Genomic DNA, 18,244 nt, shown 5'->3' with positions numbered 1-18,244 from the left:
GTGTGCGTTTGCGTGTGTGTGGAGTTTGCACGTTCTCCCTGTGACCTGCGTGGGTTTTCTCCGGGTGCTCCGGTTTCCTCCCACACTCCGAAGACGTGCAGGTTCGAAGGTTATTTGGCTTTGGTAAATGTTGCAAATTGTCCCTAGTGTGTAGGATAGTGCTGGTGTACTGGGTGACCGCTGGTCGGCACGGACTCGGTGGGCCGAAGGGCCTGTTTCCACGCTGTAACTCTAAACTAAACTAGTGTGTGAAGGGATGATCGCTGGTCGAGGTGGGCCGATGGGCCTGTTTCCGCACTGTGTCTCTAAACCAAAGACGTACAAGTTTGTAGGTTAATTGACATGGTATAACCAGAACCAGGGGTCACACACAGTTTAAGAATAAGGGGTCGGCCATTTAGGACTGAGACGAGGAAAAACTTTTCAACCCAGAGAGTTGTGTGAATCTGTGGAATTCTCTGCCACAGAAGGCAGTGGAGGCCGATTCACTGGATGTTTTCAAGAGAGTTAGATTTGGCTCTTGGGGCTAAGGGAATGAAGGGATATGGGGAGAAGGAAGGAACGGGGTACTGATTGGGGATGATCACATTGAATGGTGGTGCTGGCTCGAAGGGCCAAATGGCTGACTCCTGCACCTATTTTCTACGTTTCTATATCTTACGACTAACTGTTTGGAAGCTGTATTGTAGACAAGCGCGGAGATTAGACTGAGAGCAGCTGCCAAGGCCAAACATGGTCATTTACTGCCACTTTTAGGCTTGTGAAAATGAAAAAAAAATAAAATTGGTAGCTGCTAGGAATCTAAACTAAAAACAGAAAATGCCAAAAGCTCTCAGCAAGCCCCGATGTGTTTTTTTCCCAGGGTCTGCGTAGGTTTTAGGTGAGGGGGAAAAGGGGTAACAGGAGGTTGGGGGAGTATTTTTGCACGCAGGGGGTGGTGGGTGTACGGAACGAGCTGCCAGAGGAGGTAGCTCCTAATCCGAGGAAAGACATTCTTGCCATAGAGGGGGTACAGAGAAGGTTCACCAGACTGATTCCTGGGATGTCAGGACTTTCATATGAAGAAAGACTGGATAGACTCGGCTTGTACTCGCTAGAATTTAGAAGATTGAGGGGGGGATCTTATAGAAACTTACAAAATTCTTAAGGAGTTGGACAGGCTAGATGCAGGAAGATTGTTCCCGATGTTGGGGAAGTCCAGGACAAGGGGCCACACAGTTTAAGGATAAGGGGGAAATCTTTTAGGACCGAGATGAGGAAAACATTTTTCACACAGAGAGTGGTGAAGCTCTGGAATTCTCTGCCACAGAAGATAGTTGAGGCCACAGTTCATTGGCTATATTTAAGAGGGAGTTAGATGTGGCCCTTGTGGCTAAAGGGATCAGGGGGTATGGAGAGAAGGCAGGTACAGGATACTGAGTTGGATGATCAGCCATGATCATATTGAATGGCAGTGCAGGCTCGAAGGGCCGAATGGCCTCTACTCCTGCACCTATTTTCCATGTTTCTATGTAGCTAGTAATGAGATATTGGAGCTCAGAAACAGGCCCTTCGGCCCACAGAGTCCATGGTGACCATCAATGACCCATTCACACACCAGTTTAGTTTAGTTTAGAGATACAGTGCTGGAAACAGGCTCTTCGGCCTACCGAGTCCGCACCGACCATCGATCCCCGCACATTAACACTATCCTGCACACACTAGGGACAATTGAACTTTTTTTGTTATACCAAGTCAATTAACCTACAAACTTGTACGTCTTTGGACAATGGACAACAGGTGCAGGATTAGAGGCCATTCGGCCCTTCGAGCCAGCACCGCCATTCAATGTGATCATGGCTGATCATTCCCAATTCCTGCCTTCTCCCCATATCCCCCGACTCCCGCCATCTTTAAGAGCCCTATCTAGCTCTCTCTTGAAAGTATCCAGAGAACCGGCCTCCACCGCCCTCTGAGGCAGAGATTTCCACAGACTCACCACCCCCTGTGAGGAAAAAGTGTTTCCTCGTCTCCGTTCTAAATGGCCGACCCCTTATTCTTAAACTGTGGCCCCTGGTTCTGGACTCCCCCAACATCAGGAACATGTTTCCTGCCTCCCGCGTGTCCAAACCCTTAATAATCTTAGATGTTTCAATAAGAATCCCTCTCATCCTTCTAAACTCCAGAGTGTACAAGCCCAGCCGCTCCATTCTCTCAGCTTATGACAGTCCCGCCATCCCGGGAATTAACCTGGAATTACTTTGAAGTATAGGAGGCAGGTTCTCTAAATACTGCGCCAGCGTGCAACAATAGAAACCCTCAGTTTCCCTCCGTTCCCTGTAGACCCGTGCCGATCTAAAAGCCTCTTAACTGGAGCGGCTGGGCTTGCAGAAACATAGACAATAGGTGCAGGAGGAGGCAGTTCGGCCCTTCGAGCCAGCACCGCCTTTCATTGTGATCATGGCTGATCGTCCCCAATCAATAACCCGTGCCTGCCTTCTCCCCATATCCCTTGATTCCACTAGCCCCTAGAACTCTATCTAACTCTCTCTTAAATCCATCCAGTGATTTGGCCTCCACTGCCCTCTGTGGCAGGGAATTCCACAAATTCACAACTATGGGTGAAAAAGTTTTTTTCTCACCTCAGTCTTAAATGACCTCCCCTTTATTCTAAGACTGTGGCCCCTGGTTCTGGACTCGCCCAACATTCGGAACATTTTTCCTGCATCTAGCTTGTCCAGTTCTTTTATAATTTTATATGTTTCTATAAGATATATATATATATATATATATCCTTCTAAATTCAAGTGAATACAAGCCTAGTCTTTTCCATCTTTCCTCATATGACAGTCCAATAGGTGCAGGAGTAGAGGCCATTCTGCCCTTCGAGCCAGCACCGCCATTCAATGTGATCGTGGCTGATCATCCCCAATCAGTACCCCGTTCCTGCCTTCTCCCCATATCTCCTGACTCCGCTATCTTTAAGAGCCCTATCTAGCTCTCCCTTGAAAGAATCCAGAGAACCTGCCTCCACCGCCCTCTGAGGCAGAGAATTCCACAGGGCAGAATGGCCTACTTCTGCACCTATTGTCTATTGTCAAAGCTTGTCACTATACCTCGGCACACGTGACAGTAAGGCGATCTGAAACTGAGACTCACATTGCAAGATGATCTCCCGAGGTCTCCACAGGTTCAGGTTGGCCAAGAGGTCGACCAGTTGACCCACCGTGCCGTTGCGGTTAATCCAGTACCACATGACGTTCTCTGTCCGCCCCAGGTCCCCGCGATTTGCCAGCAGCCGGAGGTCCGTCATGTCGCTCACCACCGACGAGGCTGAGAGCACGGGGAAAAAAATAAATTAGAATACTCTTGCAGGCCGAGACCGTACAAGGGGGAAACTTCCCCTGTCCACCGACTGGCTCTGTAGAAACACGGCGTGTGGAGACAAGGAACTGCAGATACTGGTCTGCAAGAAAACAAGACATAGCAAAAGGATTTGAGTATAGGAGCAGGGAGGTTCTACTGCAGTTGTACAGGGTCTTGGTGAGACCACACCTGGAGTATTGCGTACAGTTTTGGTCTCCTAATCTGAGGAAAAACATTCTTGCCATAGAGGATTTGAGTATAGGAGCAGGGAGGATCTACTGCAGTTGTACAGGGTCTTGGTGAGACCACACCTGGAGTATTGTGTACAGTTTTGGTCTCCTAATCTGAGGAAGGACATTCTTGCCATAGAGGGAGTACAGAGAAGGTTCACCAGACTGATTCCTGGGATGGCAGGACTTTCATATGAAGAAAGACTGGATAGACTCGGCTTGTACACGCTAGAATTTAGAGATCGAGGGGGGATCGTATAGAAACTTACAACATTCTTAAGGGTTTGGACAGGCTAGATACAGGAAGATTGTTCCCGATGTTGGGGAAGTCCAGAACTAGGGGTCACAGTTTAAGGATACGGGGGAAGTCTTTTAGGACCGAGATGAGAAAAACATTTTTCACACAGAGAGTGGTGAATCTGTGGAATTCTCTGCCACAGAAGGTAGTTGAGGCCACAGTTCTTTGGCTATATTTAAGAGGGAGTTAGATGTGGCCCTTGTGGCTAAAGGGATCAGGGGGTATGGAGAGAAGGCAGGTACAGGATACCGAGTTGGATGATCAGCCATGATCATATTGAATGGCGGTGCAGGCTCAAAGGGCTGAATGGCCTCTACTCCTGCACCTATTTTCTATGTTTCTATGACACAAAGTGCTGGAGTAACTCAGCGGGTCAGGCAGCATCTTCAGAGAACATGGATAGGTGACGTTTCACACAGTGCTGGAGTAACTCAGTGGGTCAGGCTACGTATCCATGTTCTCCAGAGATGCTGCCTGACCCGCTGAGTTACTCCAGCACTCTGTGAAACGTCACCTATCCATGTTATCCACAGATGCTGCCTGACCCGCTGAGTTACTCCAACAGTCTCTGTGTTATCGCTTGAAGAAATATAGGTGGGGGGGGGGGGGGGGGGGGGGTAGGGGAATAAGCAACGTTTCAGGGCGTCATGGGTTTTCTCCGGGTGCTCCGGTTTCCTCCCACACTCCAAAGACGTGCAGGTTTGTAGATTAATTGGCTTGGTATAAGTGTAAATTGTATCATATAGAAACATAGAAATTAGGTGCAGGAGTAGGCCATTCGGCCCTTCGAGCCTGCACCGCCATTCAATTTGATCATGGCTGATCATCCAACTCAGTATCCTGTACCTGCCTTCTCTCCATACCCTCTGATCCCCTTAGCCACAAGGGCCACATCTAACTCCCTCTTAAATATAGCCAATGAACTGGCCTCGACTACCCTCTGTGGCAGAGAGTTCCAGAGATTCACCACTCTCTGTGTGAAAAAAGTTCTTCTCATCTCGGTTTTAAAGGATTTCCCCCTTATCCTTAAGCTGTAACCCCTTGTCCTGGACTTCCCCAACATCGGGAACAATCTTCCTGCATCTAGCCTGTCCAACCCCTTAAGAATTTTATAAGTTTCTATAAGATCCCCTCTCAATCTCCTAAATTCTAGAGAGTATAAACCAAGTCTATCCAGTCTTTCTTCATAAGCCAGTCCTGACATCCCAGGAATCAGTCTGGTGAACCTTCTCTGCACTCCCTCTAGGGCAATAATGTCCTTCCTCAGATTTGGAGACCAAAACTGTACGCAATACTCCAGGTGTGGTCTCACCAAGACCCTGTACAACTGCAGTAGAACCTCCCTGCTCCTATACTCAAATCCTTTTGCTATGAAAGCTAACATACCATTGGCTTTCTTCACTGCCTGCTGCGCCTGCATGCCTACTTTCAATGACTGGTGTACCATGACAACCAGGTCTCGCTGCATCTCCCCTTTTCCTAGTCGGCCACCATTTAGATAATAGTCTGCTTTCCTGTTTTTGCCACCAAAATGGATAACCTCACATTTATCCACATTATGCTGCATCTGCCAAACATTTTCCCACTCACCCAGCCTATCCAAGTCACCTTGCAGTATCGAGTGTGTGTGTAGGATAATGTTAGTGTGCGGGGATCGCTGGTCGGCACGGACTCGGTGGGCCGAAGGGCCTGTTTCCGCACTGTGTCTCTCTCTAAACTAAACTAAACTCTACAGGAAGACGGCACACAAGGTCAGGATCGAGTGCGTGGTCTCTGGCGCCGTGAGGCAGCAGATCCACCAGCGGCCACCACCCTATGCTGCCCGTGGCTGATAAGATTTGTCAAAGTTGGAAGTTTTCTTCTGCAGTTGTATAGGTTCTTCTGCAGTTGTACAGGGCTCTGGTGAGACCACATCTGGACTATTGTGTACAGGTTTGGTCTCCTAATTTGAGGAAGGACATCCTTGTGATCGAGGCAGTGCGGCGTAGGTTCACGAGATTGATCCCCGGGATGGCGGGACTGTCATATGAGGAAAGATTGAAAAGACTAGGCTTGTATTCACTGGAGTTTAGAAGGATGAGGGGGTGGCTCTTATAGAAGCATATAAAATTATAAAAAAATTCTGAAGAAGGGTTTCGGCCCAAAACGTCGCCTATTTCCTTTGCTCCATAGATGCTGCTGCACCCGTTGAGTTTCTCCAGCATTTTTGTGTACCTAAAATTATAAAAGGACTGGACAAGCTAGATGCAGGAAAAATGTTCCCAATGTTGGGCGAGTCCCGAACCAGGGGCCACAGTCTTAGAATAAAGGGGAGGTCATTGCGTACAGTTTTGGTCTCCAAATCTGAGGAAGGACATTATTGCCATAGAGGGAGTGCAGAGAAGGTTCACCAGACTGATTCCTGGGATGTCAGGACTGTCTTATGAAGAAAGACTGGATAGACTTGGTTTATACTCTCTAGAATTTAGGAGATTGAGAGGGGATCTTATAGAAACTTACAAAATTCTTAAGGGGTTGGACAGGCTAGATGCAGGAAGATTGCTCCCGATGTTGGGGAAGTCCAGGACAAGGGGTGACAGCTTAAGGATAAGGGGGAAATCCTTTAAAACCGAGATGAGAAGAACTTTTTTCACACAGAGAGTGGTGAATCTCTGGAACTCCCTGCCACAGAGGGTAGTCGAGGCCAGTTCATTGGCTATATTTAAGAGGGAGTTAGATGTGGCCTTTGTGGCTAAGGGGATCAGAGGGTATGGAGAGAAGGCAGGTACGGGATACTGAGTTGGATGATCAGCCATGATCATATTGAATGGCGGTGCAGGCTCGAAGGGCCGAATGGCCTACTCCTGCACCTAATTTCTATGTTTCTATGTTTCTATGTCATTTAAGACTGAGGTGAGAAAAAACTTTTTCCACCCAGAGAGTTGTGAATTTGTGGAATTCCCTGCCACAGAGGGCAGTGGAGGCCTAGTCAATGGATGGATTTAACAGAGAGTTAGATAGAGCTCTAGGGGCTAGTGGAGTCAAGGGATATGGGGAGAAGGCAGGCACGGGTTATTGATTGGGGACGATCAGCCATGATCACAATGAATGGCGGTGCTGGCTCGAAGGGCAGAATGGCCTCCTCCTGCATCTATTTTCTATGTTTCTACGACTGAGCTCTGAGGGTTATACAGAAACAAGGAGCCATTCACTGACAAACACAGAGCTGGCTGTCTTATCGCATTCCACAGCCCATACTTCACCGAGTTTACCCAGAGATTAACCACGCTGTCATTTCCCAGCCGGCCACCCTCCCCGCTGGCTCTGACGCCAGGGGCAGGGGATAACCAGGCAGCTATCGCAGGAATTCTTCTTCTTCTTGCGTATAGGGCGTGCACAGCCTAAAGTTGCAGGACAACTTTGATCTTATTTTGATTGTGTGCACGCCGGGTTGATTGCATTCATGGACCACGTGAAGGTTGCAATCTCCCACCCCCGCTCTTTAGAAACGGTTTAGCGAAGATAACTAGATTTGGGGCCGTGGGAAACAAGCTGTGGTATCGAGATGTCGGAAGGCAGGAAGGACAAGAAAACTGAAGGGACTCGGACAGAACCACCATAGTCTGGCTTTGTTTAAACAAGTTCCCGATGTTGGGGGCGTCCAGAACCAGGGGCCACACACTCAGTTGAAGAATAAGGGGTCGCCCATTTAGAATGGAGACGAGGAAACACTTTTTCTCACTGAGAGTTGTGAGTCTGTGGAATTCTCTGCCTCAGGGCGGTGGAGGCAGGTTCTCTGGATGATTTCAAGAGAGAGCTAGATAGGGCTCTTAAAGATAGCGGAGTCAGGGGATATGGCGGGGGCGGGGGGGGAGGCAGGAACGGGGTAATCATGGTTGATCAGTACCCCGTTCCTGCCTTCTCCACATATCCGCTATTTTTAAGAGCCCTATCCAGCTCTCTCTTGAAAGTGCCCAGGGAACCGGCCTCCACCGCCCTCTGAAGCAGAGAATTCCACAGACTGTAGATGTAGGTGTAGATGGGGGGGGGAGGGGAAGAGGGAGTGACCGGGGGTCAGACTGGTCCACGATTATAGACAATAGACAATAGGTGCAGGAGTAGGCCTTTTGGCCCTTCGAGCCAGCACCGCCATTCACTGTGATCATGGCTCATCATCCCCAATCAGTACCCCGTTCCTACCTTCTCCCCATATCCCCTGACTATTTTTAAGAGCCCTATCTAGCTTTCTCTTGAGAGCATCCAGAGTACCTGCCTCCACTGCCCTCTGAGGCAGAGAATTCCACAGACTCACCACTCTCTGAGAAAAAGTGTTTCCTCATCTCCGTTCTAAATGGCCGACCCTTTATTCTTAAACTGTGTGTGGCCCCTGGTTCTGGACTCCCCCAACATCGGGAACATGTTTCCTGCCTCTAGCGTGTCCAAACCCTTAATAATCTTATATGTTTCAATAAGATTCCCTCTCATCCTTCTAATCTCCAGAGTGTACAAGCCCAGCCGCTCCATTCTCTCAGCATATGACAGTCCCGCCATCCCGGGAATTAACCTGGTGAACCTACGCTGGGCTCCCTCAATAGCAAGAATGTCCTTCCTCAAATTAGGGGAGGAAACCGAAGATCTCGTTTTTTTGGATGGGGACCCTTTAGTTTGGAGAAACAGGCCCTTCGGCCCACCCAGTCTGCACCAGCCAGCGATCCCCGTACACTAACACGGTCCTAAACACACTGGGGACAATTTACAATGATACCCAGCCAATTAACCTACAAACCTTCATTGGGGGAAATCAAGAACCAGGGGCCACACACAGTTTAAGAATAAGGGGTCAGCCATTTAGAACAGAGACAAGGAAACATTTTTTCTCACAGAGAGTTGTGAGTCTGTGGAATTCTCTGCCTCAGAGGGCAGTGGAGGCCGGTTCTCTGGATGCTTTCAAGAGAGAGCTAGATAGGGCTCTTAAAGATAGCGGGAGTCGGGGGATATGGGGAGAAGGCAGGAACGGGGTACTGATTGTGGATGATCAGCCATGATCACATTGAATGGTGGTGCTGGCTCGAAGGGCCAAATGGCCTACACCTGCACCTATTGTCTATTGCCTAAACCTACAAGTGTGGGAGGAAAAGCAAGCGGAGAAAACCCACGCAGGTCACGGGGAGAATGTACAAACTCTGTTCGGATAGCACCCGTGGTCAGGATTGAACCCAGGTCCCTGGCGCTGTGAGGCAGCAACTCTACCGCTGTGCCACCTGTTCGGTGATACAGTGTGGAAACAGGAACCGAGCCCCACTCGCTACTGCAGCAAGCCGCCATCTGTACATTAGTTCCCCATTATCTTGCATCCTACACACTAGGAGCAATTTACCGACAAACCTGCACATCTCTGTGACGTGGGGGGAAACCCGACGCGGTCACAGGGAGAACGTGCAAACTCCGCAGAGACAGCATCCTCAGTGTCGCAGCAGTGCAGAAGCTGCTTGACTTAATTGGCTTCATCCAGCACTTGGTCTCTTGTTGTGCTTCAGCCAGCATTTGCGGGATTTTGGTTCAAACATGGCCATTTGGCCCATCGAGTCTGCTCTGCCATTCGATCACTTTTCTCTCCTGACCCTCTACTCCTGCCATCTCCCCATAACCTTTCACTCTCTTTACCAATCAAGAATCTATCAGTAACTCAGCGGGTGAGGCAGCATCTATGGAGAGAAGGAATGGGCGACGTTTCGGGTCGAGACCCTTCGTCAGTCTGAAGAAGGGTCTCGACCCGAAACGTCACCCATTCCTTCTCTCCATAGATGCTGCCTCACCCGCTGAGTTAAGGAAGAAGGGTCTCAACCCAAAACGTCACCCATTCCTTCTCTCCATAGATGCTGCCTCACCCGCTGAGTTAAGGAAGAAGGGTCTCAACCCAAAACGTCACCCATTCCTTCTCTCCATAGATGCTGCCTCACCCGCTGAGTTAAGGAAGAAGGGTCTCAACCCAAAACGTCACCCATTCCTTCTCTCCAGAGATGCTGCCTCACTCGCTGAGTTATTCCAGCATTTTGTGTCTACCTTCGATTTAAACCAGCGTCTGCAGTTCTTTCTTACACAAATATCCACATAATCCACCATTTATAATGGCCACACAGGTAGATAATAGTTCAGGACCGCTCTCTAGTAGATGATGGAATGGGTCAATTGCCTGAAAACAGCCGGGAAGAAACGGTCCTTGAATCTGGAGGTGTGTGTGCGTTCGTTTTCACACCTATACCTCTTGCCCGATGGGAGAGGGGAGAGAAGAGGGAGTGACTGGGGGGTTGAGACTGGTCCGCGATTATGCTGCTGGCCTTGCCGAGGCAGCGTGAGGTGTAGATGGGGGGGGAGGGGAAGAGGGAGTGACCGGGGGTCAGACTGGTCCACGATTATAGACAATAGACAATAGGTGTAGGAGCAGGCCATTTGGCCCTTCGAGCCAGCACCGCCATTCACTGTGATCATGGCTGATCATCCCCAATCAGTACCCCGTTCCTACCTTCTCCCCATATCCCCTGACTATTTTTAAGAGCCCTATCTAGCTTTCTCTTGAGAGCATCCAAAGTACCTGCCTCCACTGCCCTCTGAGGCAGAGAATTCCACAGACTCACCACTCTCTGAGAAAAAGTGTTTCCTCGTCTCCGTTCTAAATGGTTTACTCCTTATTCTTAAACTGTGGCCCCCTGGTTCTGGACTCCCCCAACATCAGGAACATGTTTCCTGCCTCTAGCGTGTCCAAGCCCTTAACAATCTTATATGTTTCAATGAGATGCCCTCTCATCCTAAATTCCCGAGTGTACAAGCCCAGCCGCTCCATTCTCTCAGCATATGACAGTCCCGCTATCCCGGGAATTAACCTTGTAAACTTACGCTGGTCTCCCTCAATAGCAAGAATGTCCTTCCTCAAATTAGGGGACCAAAACTGCACAGAATACTCCAGGTGTGGCCTCACCAGGGCCCTGTACAACTGCAGAAGGACCTCTTTGCTCCTATATTCGATTCCTATTGTTATAAAGGCCAACAGGCCATTCGCTTTCTTCACTGCCTGCTGTGATCGGCTGCCTTGGCTAAGGCATGGGGGCTCTGTGGATCACCGTTTGAGACACAAGCAAGCGGTGTGCACAGCCTAGATTGCTGAAATCTTTGCCCCTGATGTGATCTCTGAATGACTAAGCTCCTCTCCCTGGTGCCACGGTTGTGTAATACTAAAGTCAGCAAGAATGTCTGGCCCTCTTGATGCGAGATCGTGAGTGGTTTCTGTCTGCAATGAGGGTTTATTGGGTGACTCATTACTGGATATAGCTCGAGGGGACGGCTGCGAGAGTCATCGCGCAGTGAGCGAGAGAGACTCGGTGCCAGAACCAAAGATCCTATAGCGGAGCAAGATAGACCACTCCTGCTAAATGCAATGGGCTGATGTGTAGTACGCAACGGAGTGGAACGTGGGCCTTTTTTTCATCCATTTCAGTAACCCGACCCGCAGTGTAATCAACGTTGCGGGGGAACAGTTTGTGTTAATAAATTATAATTCTAAAAATGAGAAGATTTTTATCAAAGAACTTTTATTTTTACGAGGATGTTTCCGTAACCAGCTTCCGTCTCCGCACTAGTATCTTTGCTCCGCTATGGGATCTTTGGTGGGGAGACGGAAGCCGGTTACGGAAATGGGGCCGAAAATCTGTCCATAACCGTACTACGTCTTTTTCGTCGAGTGGACTATCTTGCTCGCTATAGGATCTTTGGCCAAAACTGCTAACTGCTGGAGGGAGAGCAGCCAGAGTGGCTGGAGTAACTCAGCGGGTCAGGCAGCATCTGTGGAGAACATGGATAGGTGACGTTTTACAGAGTGGCTGGAGTAACTCAGCGGGTCAGGCAGCATATGTGGAGAACGTGGATAGGTGACGTTTCACAGAGTGCTGGAGTAACTCAGCGGGTCAGGCAGCATCTGTGGAGAACATGGATAGGTGATGTTTTACAGAGTGCTGGAGTAGCTCAGCGGGTCAGGCAGCATCTCTGGAGAACCTGGATAGGTGACGTTTTGGGTCAGGACCCTTCGTCAGACCAGAAGAACACGGTGGCACAGCGGTAGAGTTGCTGCCTCACAGCGCCAGAGATCCTGACTGCGGCTGCTGTCTATACGGAGTTTGTACGTTCTCTCTGTGACCGCGTGGGTTTCCTCCAGGTGCCCCAGTCTCCTTCCACGACCTGAAGACAAGCCCGTGCGGACTTGAAGGTTCATTGGCCCTCCGTAGATTGTCCAGAGTGTGTAGACAGTGGGACGTCATAGAGTTAGCGTGATCGAGCGATCGATGGTTGGCATGGACTTGGTGGGCCGAAGGGTCTCATTGAATGATACAGCGTGGAAACAGGCCCTTTGGCCCATCTTGGCCACGCCGACCAATCTATCTGCACTAGTCCCACCTACCTGCGTTTGGCCCATATCCCTCTAAACCAATTCTATATCTGTGTCTGTCTAAATGTTTCTTAAACGTTGTGATAGTACCTGCCTCAACTATCTCCTCCGGCAGCTCGTTCCGTACACCCACTACCCTTTGTGTAAAGATGTTTCCCCTGGGGTTCTGGTCCAAGACTCTCCCATTACTGGAAACCAAAAAGACTAGGTTAATTCCCGGGATGGCGGGACTGTCATATGCTGAAAGAATGGAGCGGCTGGACTTGTACACTCTGGAGTTTAGAAGGATGAGAGGGATTCTTATTGAAACATATAAGATTGTTAAGGGTTTGGACACGCTAGAGGCAGGAAATGTGCGTTGTGTCTTTTTATAAATGACTGGGCTTTTTTCTCACAAATACATAGCTGCTGATTACTGCTCAATTCTTTGTAGTTTTTGTCTTTTCTTGCACAATCCCGCAGGCAAGGCTAGGCATTTTTCATTTCACCGCACATCTCGTATGTGTATGTGACGAATAAACTTGACTTGACTCCCACACCCACACACAGAGGTGTTCACTTCCCCCCCACACACTGAGACACTGCCTCATTCACTCACCCCTCCTCCCCTCTCACACACTGAGGCGCTCCCTCCCCCCCCCCCCTCACACACTGGGGCGCCCCCTCCCCCCCCTCACACTGAGGCGCTCCCTCACTCACACACTGAGGCGCTCCCTCACATAGAAACATAGAAATTAGGTGCAGGAGTAGAGGCCATTCGGCCCTTCGAGCCTGCACCGCCATTCAATATGATCATGGCTGATCATCCAACTCAGTATCCCGTACCTGCCTTCTCTCCATACCCCCTGATCCCTTTAGCCACAGGGGCCACATCTAACTCCCTCTTAAATATAGCCAATGAACTGGTCTCAACTACCCTCTGTGGCAGAGAGTTCCAGAGATTCACCACTCTCTGTGTGAAAAAAGTTCTTCTCATCTCGGTTTTAAAGGATTTCCCCCTTATCCTTAAGCTGTGACCCCTTGTCCTGGACTTCCCCAACATCGGGAGCAATCTTGCTGCATCTAGCCTGTCCAACCGCTTAAGAATTTTATAAGTTTCTATAAGATCCCCTCTCAATCTCCTAAATTCTAACGAGTATAAACCAAGTCTATCCAGTCTTTCTTCATAAGACAGTCCTGACATCCCAGGAATCAGTCTGGTGAACCTTCTCTGCACTCCCTCTATGGCAATAATGTCCTTCCTCAGATTTGGAGACCAAAACTGTACGCAATACTCCAGGTGTGGTCTCACCAAGACCCTGTACAACTGCAGTAGAACCTCCCTGCTCCTATACTCAAATCCTTTTGCTATGAAAGCTAACATACCATTCGCTTTCTTCACAGCCTGCTGCACCTGCATGCCTACTTTCAATGACTGGTGTACCATGACACCCAGGTCTCGCTGCATCTCCCCTTTTCCTAGTCGGCCACCATTTAGATAATAGTCTGCTTTCCTGTTTTTGCCACCAAAATGGATAACCTCACATTTATCCACATTATACTGCATCTGCCAAACATTTGCCCACTCACCCAGCCTATCCAAGTCACCTTGCAGTCTCCTATCATCCTCCTCACAGCTAACACTGCCCCCCAGCTTAGTGTCATCCGCAAACTTGGAGATATTGCCTTCAATTCCCTCATCCAGATCATTAATATATATTGTAAATAGCTGGGGTCCCAGCACTGAGCCTTGCGGTACCCCACTAGTCACTGCCTGCCATTGTGAAAAGGACCCGTTTACTCCTATTCTTTGCTTCCTGTTTGCCAGCCAGTTCTCTATCCACATCAATACTGAACCCCCAATGCCGTGTGCTTTAAGTTTGTATACTAATCTCTTATGTGGGACCTTGTCGAAAGCCTTCTGGAAGTCCAGATACACCACATCCACTGGTTCTCCCCTATCCACGCTACTAGTTACATCCTCGAATAATTCTATAAGATTCGTCAGACATGATTTACCTTTTGTAAATCCATGCTGACTTTGTCCAATGATTTCACCACTTTCCAAATGTGCTGCTATCCCATCTTTAATAACTGACTCTAGCAGTTTCCCCACTACCGATGTTAGACTAACTGGTCTGTAATTCCCCGTTTTCTCTCTCCCTCCCTTCTTAAAAAGTGGGGTTACCGTTTACTACCCGCCAATCCTCAGGAACTACTCCAGAATCTAAAGAGTTTTGAAAGATTATTACTAATCCATCCACTATTTCTGGAGCTGCTTCCTTAAGTACTCTGGGATGCAGCCTATCTGGCCCTGGGGATTTATCGGCCTTTAATCCATTCAATTTACCCAACACCACTTCCCGGCTAACCTGGATTTCACTCAATTCCTCCAACTCCTTTGACCCGCGGTCCCCTGCTATTTCCGGCAGATTATTTATGTCTTCCTTAGTGAAGACGGAACCAAAGTGGTTATTCAATTGGTCCGCCAAATCCTTGTTCCCCATGATCAACTCACCTGTTTCTGACTGCAAGGGACCTACATTTGTTTTAACTAATCTCTTTCTTTTCACATATCTATAAAAACTTTTGCAGTCAGTTTTTATGTTCCCTGCCAGTTTTCTTTCATAATCTATTTTTCCTTTCCTAATTAAGCCCTTTGTCCTCCTCTGCTGGTCTCTGAATGTCTCCCAGTCCTCAGGTATGCTGCTTTTTCTGGCTAATTTGTACGCATCATCCTTCGCTTTGATACTATCCCTGATTTCCCTTGTTATCTACGGATGCACTACCTTCCCTGATTTATTCTTTTGCCAAACTGGGATGAACAATTTTTGTAGTTCATCCAGGCAGTCTTTAAATGTCTTCCATTGCATATCCACCGTCAACCCTTTTAGTATTAATTGCCAGTCAATTTTGGCCAATTCACGTCTCATACCCTCAAAGTTCCCTTTCTTTAAGTTTAGAACCATTGTTTCTGAATTAACAATGTCACTCTCCATCCTAATGAAGAACTCAACCATATTATGGTCACTCTTGCCCAAGGGGGCACGTACAACAAGACTGCTAACTAACCCTTCCTCATTACTCAATACCCAGTCTAAAATAGCCTGCTCTCTCGTTGGTTCCTCTACATGTTGATTTAGATAACTATCCCGCATACATTCCAAGAAATCCTCTTCCTCAGCACCCCTGCCAATTTGATTCACCCAATCTATATGTAGATTGAAGTCACCCATTATAACTGTTTTGCCTTTGTCGCACGCATTTCTAATTTCTTGTTTGATACCATCTCCAACTTCACTACTACTGTTAGGTGGCCTGTACACAACACCCACCAGCGTTTTCTGCCCCTTAGTGTTTCGCAGCTCTACCCATACCGATTCCACATCCTCCAAACTAATAGAAACATAGAAATTAGGTGCAGGAGTAGGCCATTCGGCCCTTCGAGCCTGCACCGCCATTCAAAATGATCATGGCTGATCATCCAACTCAGTATCCCGTACCTGCCTTCTCGCCATACCCTCTGATCCCCTTAGCCACAAGGGCCACATCTAACTCCCTCTTAAATATAGCCAATGAACTGGCCTCGACTACCCTCTGTGGCAGAGAGTTCCAGAGATTCACCACTCTCTGTGTGAAAAAAGTTCTTCTCATCTCGGTTTTAAAGGATTTCCCCCTTATCCTTAAGCTGTGACCCCTTGTCCTGGACTTCCCCAACATCGGGAGCAATCTTCCTGCATCTAGCCTGTCCAAACCCTTAAGAATTTTGTAAGTTTCTATAAGATCCCCTCTCAATCTCCTAAATTCTAGAGAGTATAAACCAAGTCTATCCAGTCGTTCTTCATAAGACAGTCCTGACATCCCAGGAATCAGTCTGGTGAACCTTCTCTGCACTCCCTCTATGGCAATAATGTCCTTCCTCAGATTTGGAGACCAAATAATGTCCTTCCTTTCCATTGCGTTAATCTCCTCTCTAATCAGCAACGCTACCCCACCTCCTTTTCCTTTCTCTCTATCCCTCCTGAATATTGAATATCCCTGGATGTTCAGCTCCCAGCCTTGGTCACCCTGGGGCGCTCCCTCACCATCCCCCACCCCCTCACACGGGGGCTCCCCCCTCCCCCCCAAATACTGGGGGTGCCCCCTCCCCCTACACACCGGGAAACCAAAAACAAGGGGTGCCACCACCTCCCCACACACACTGAGGCGCTCCCTCATTCACTCACCCCCCCCCCTCACACACTGAGGCGCTCCCCCACCCCCCTCTCTCACACACACTGAGGCGCTCCCTCACCCCCCTCCCCCACACTGGGGCGCTCCCCCACACTGAGGCGCTCCCTCACCCCCCTCCCCCACACTGAGGCGCTCCCTCACTCACACACTGAGGCGCTCCTTCACCCCCCTCCCCCACATTGAGGCGCTCCCTCACCCCCCTCCCTCACTGAGGCGCTCCCTCACCTCACCCCACCGCCCCCTCACACTGAGGCGCTCCCTCACTCACACACTGAGGCGCTCCCTCACGCCCCCCCTCTCTCCCTCACTCACACACTGAGGCGCTCCCTCAACCCCCCCGACACACACTGAGGCGCTCCCTCACTCACCCCAACCCCGCCCCCTCCCCCTCTCAATCCACACTGGGGCGCTCCCTCATTCCCCTTCCCACACACTGAGGCGCTCCCTCCCCCTCCCTGACACACACTGCCTCGACTACCCTAGGCCTCGACTACACACTGGGGCACTCCCTCACCCCCCTCCCCCTCTCAATACACACTGGGGCGCTCCCTCACTCACACACTGAGGCGTTCCCTCACTCCTCACCCCCACACTGAGGCGCTCCCTCACGTCCCCCCCCCTCTCTCCCTCACACACTGAGGCGCTCCCTCACCTCCCCTCCTCCACACAGGGGCGCTCCCTCACCTCTCACACACACAGGGGCACTCCCTCACTCACCCCTCCCCCTCTCAATCCACACTGAGGCGCTCCCTCACTACTTACCCTCACACTGGGGCGCTCCCTCACCCCCCCCCCCCCCCCCCCCCTCCCACACACACACTGAGGCGCTCCCTCACCTCCCACACACACTGGGGCGCTCCCTCAACCCCCTCCCCCTCACTCACACACTGGGGCGCTCCCTCACTCACACACTGAGGCGCTCCCTCACTCACACAACCTCCACACACCGCGGCGCTCCCTCACTCACCGAATCGCCCCCAGTCGGCGCAGTCGAGCGAGTCCATGACGGCGCAGAAGTCGTGCATGATGTAGGCGGGCAGGAGGTAGATGTAATCCGGGTCCGGGACCGACATCCTGGCGCTGGCGCCGGCGCTTCAGGCTCCGCGGTTCCCCCCGGCTCGACTAGGCCCCGCCGTCGCCATGGAAACCAGCCCCGGTCCCGCCAAGTCCCGCCCACCGCCCCTCACCCCGTTTCGCCGTCACTCACCGTGTCCCGCCCACCTCCCCGTCTCCCATTGGCCCGCCTGCAACTCCCGCCCCTCACAGCCTCCGCTCCCCATTGGACTCTTCCGCCGTCATTCACCGTGTTCCGCCCACCTCCCCGTCTCCCATTGGCCCGCCTGCAACTCCCGCTTCCCATTGGACCCTTCCGCCGTCACTCACCGTGTTCCGCCCACCTCCCCGCCTCCCATACAACTCCCGCCTCTCACATCCTCCGCTCCCCATTGGCCCGTTTCGCCGTCACTCACCGTTTCCCGCCCACCTCCCCGTCTCCCATTGGCCCGCCTGCAACTCCCGACCCTCACATCCTCCGCTCCCCATTGGCCCGTTCCGCGGTCTCTCAACGCATCCCGCCCACCCCATCTCTCATTGGCCCGTTCCACCGTCACTCCTCATGTCCCGCCCTCCTCTCCATCTGTTATTGGCTCGCATACAATCACGCCCCTCACACCCTCCGCTCCCCATTGGCCACTTCCGCGGTCACTCAACTCGTCCCGCCCATCTCCCCATCTCTCATTGGTC

The 18,244-nt window shown here is 50.5% G+C and overlaps 1 protein-coding gene across 1 annotated transcript; it reads right to left on the bottom strand.

The window, feature by feature from the left end:
- Positions 1 to 793: 793 nt before the first annotated feature.
- Positions 794 to 17,627, bottom strand: LOC116969084 (interleukin-1 receptor-associated kinase 1-like). The gene is made up of 3 exons (XM_033016033.1): positions 17,469 to 17,627; positions 3,096 to 3,312; positions 794 to 806 (listed from the first exon to the last, which is right to left on the bottom strand). Exons 1-3 carry the CDS (start codon positions 17,572 to 17,574, stop codon positions 794 to 796), a joined length of 336 nt encoding a protein of 111 aa, XP_032871924.1. The 5' UTR covers positions 17,575 to 17,627.
- Positions 17,628 to 18,244: the final 617 nt, after the last annotated feature.

Source organism: Amblyraja radiata, unplaced genomic scaffold (genome assembly GCF_010909765.2).
Source record: "Amblyraja radiata isolate CabotCenter1 unplaced genomic scaffold, sAmbRad1.1.pri S103, whole genome shotgun sequence".
Classification (NCBI taxonomy): Eukaryota; Metazoa; Chordata; class Chondrichthyes; order Rajiformes; family Rajidae; genus Amblyraja; species Amblyraja radiata.
Note: the sequence above shows the minus strand (reverse complement) of the source record. Positions and strands in the feature narration are given on the sequence as shown.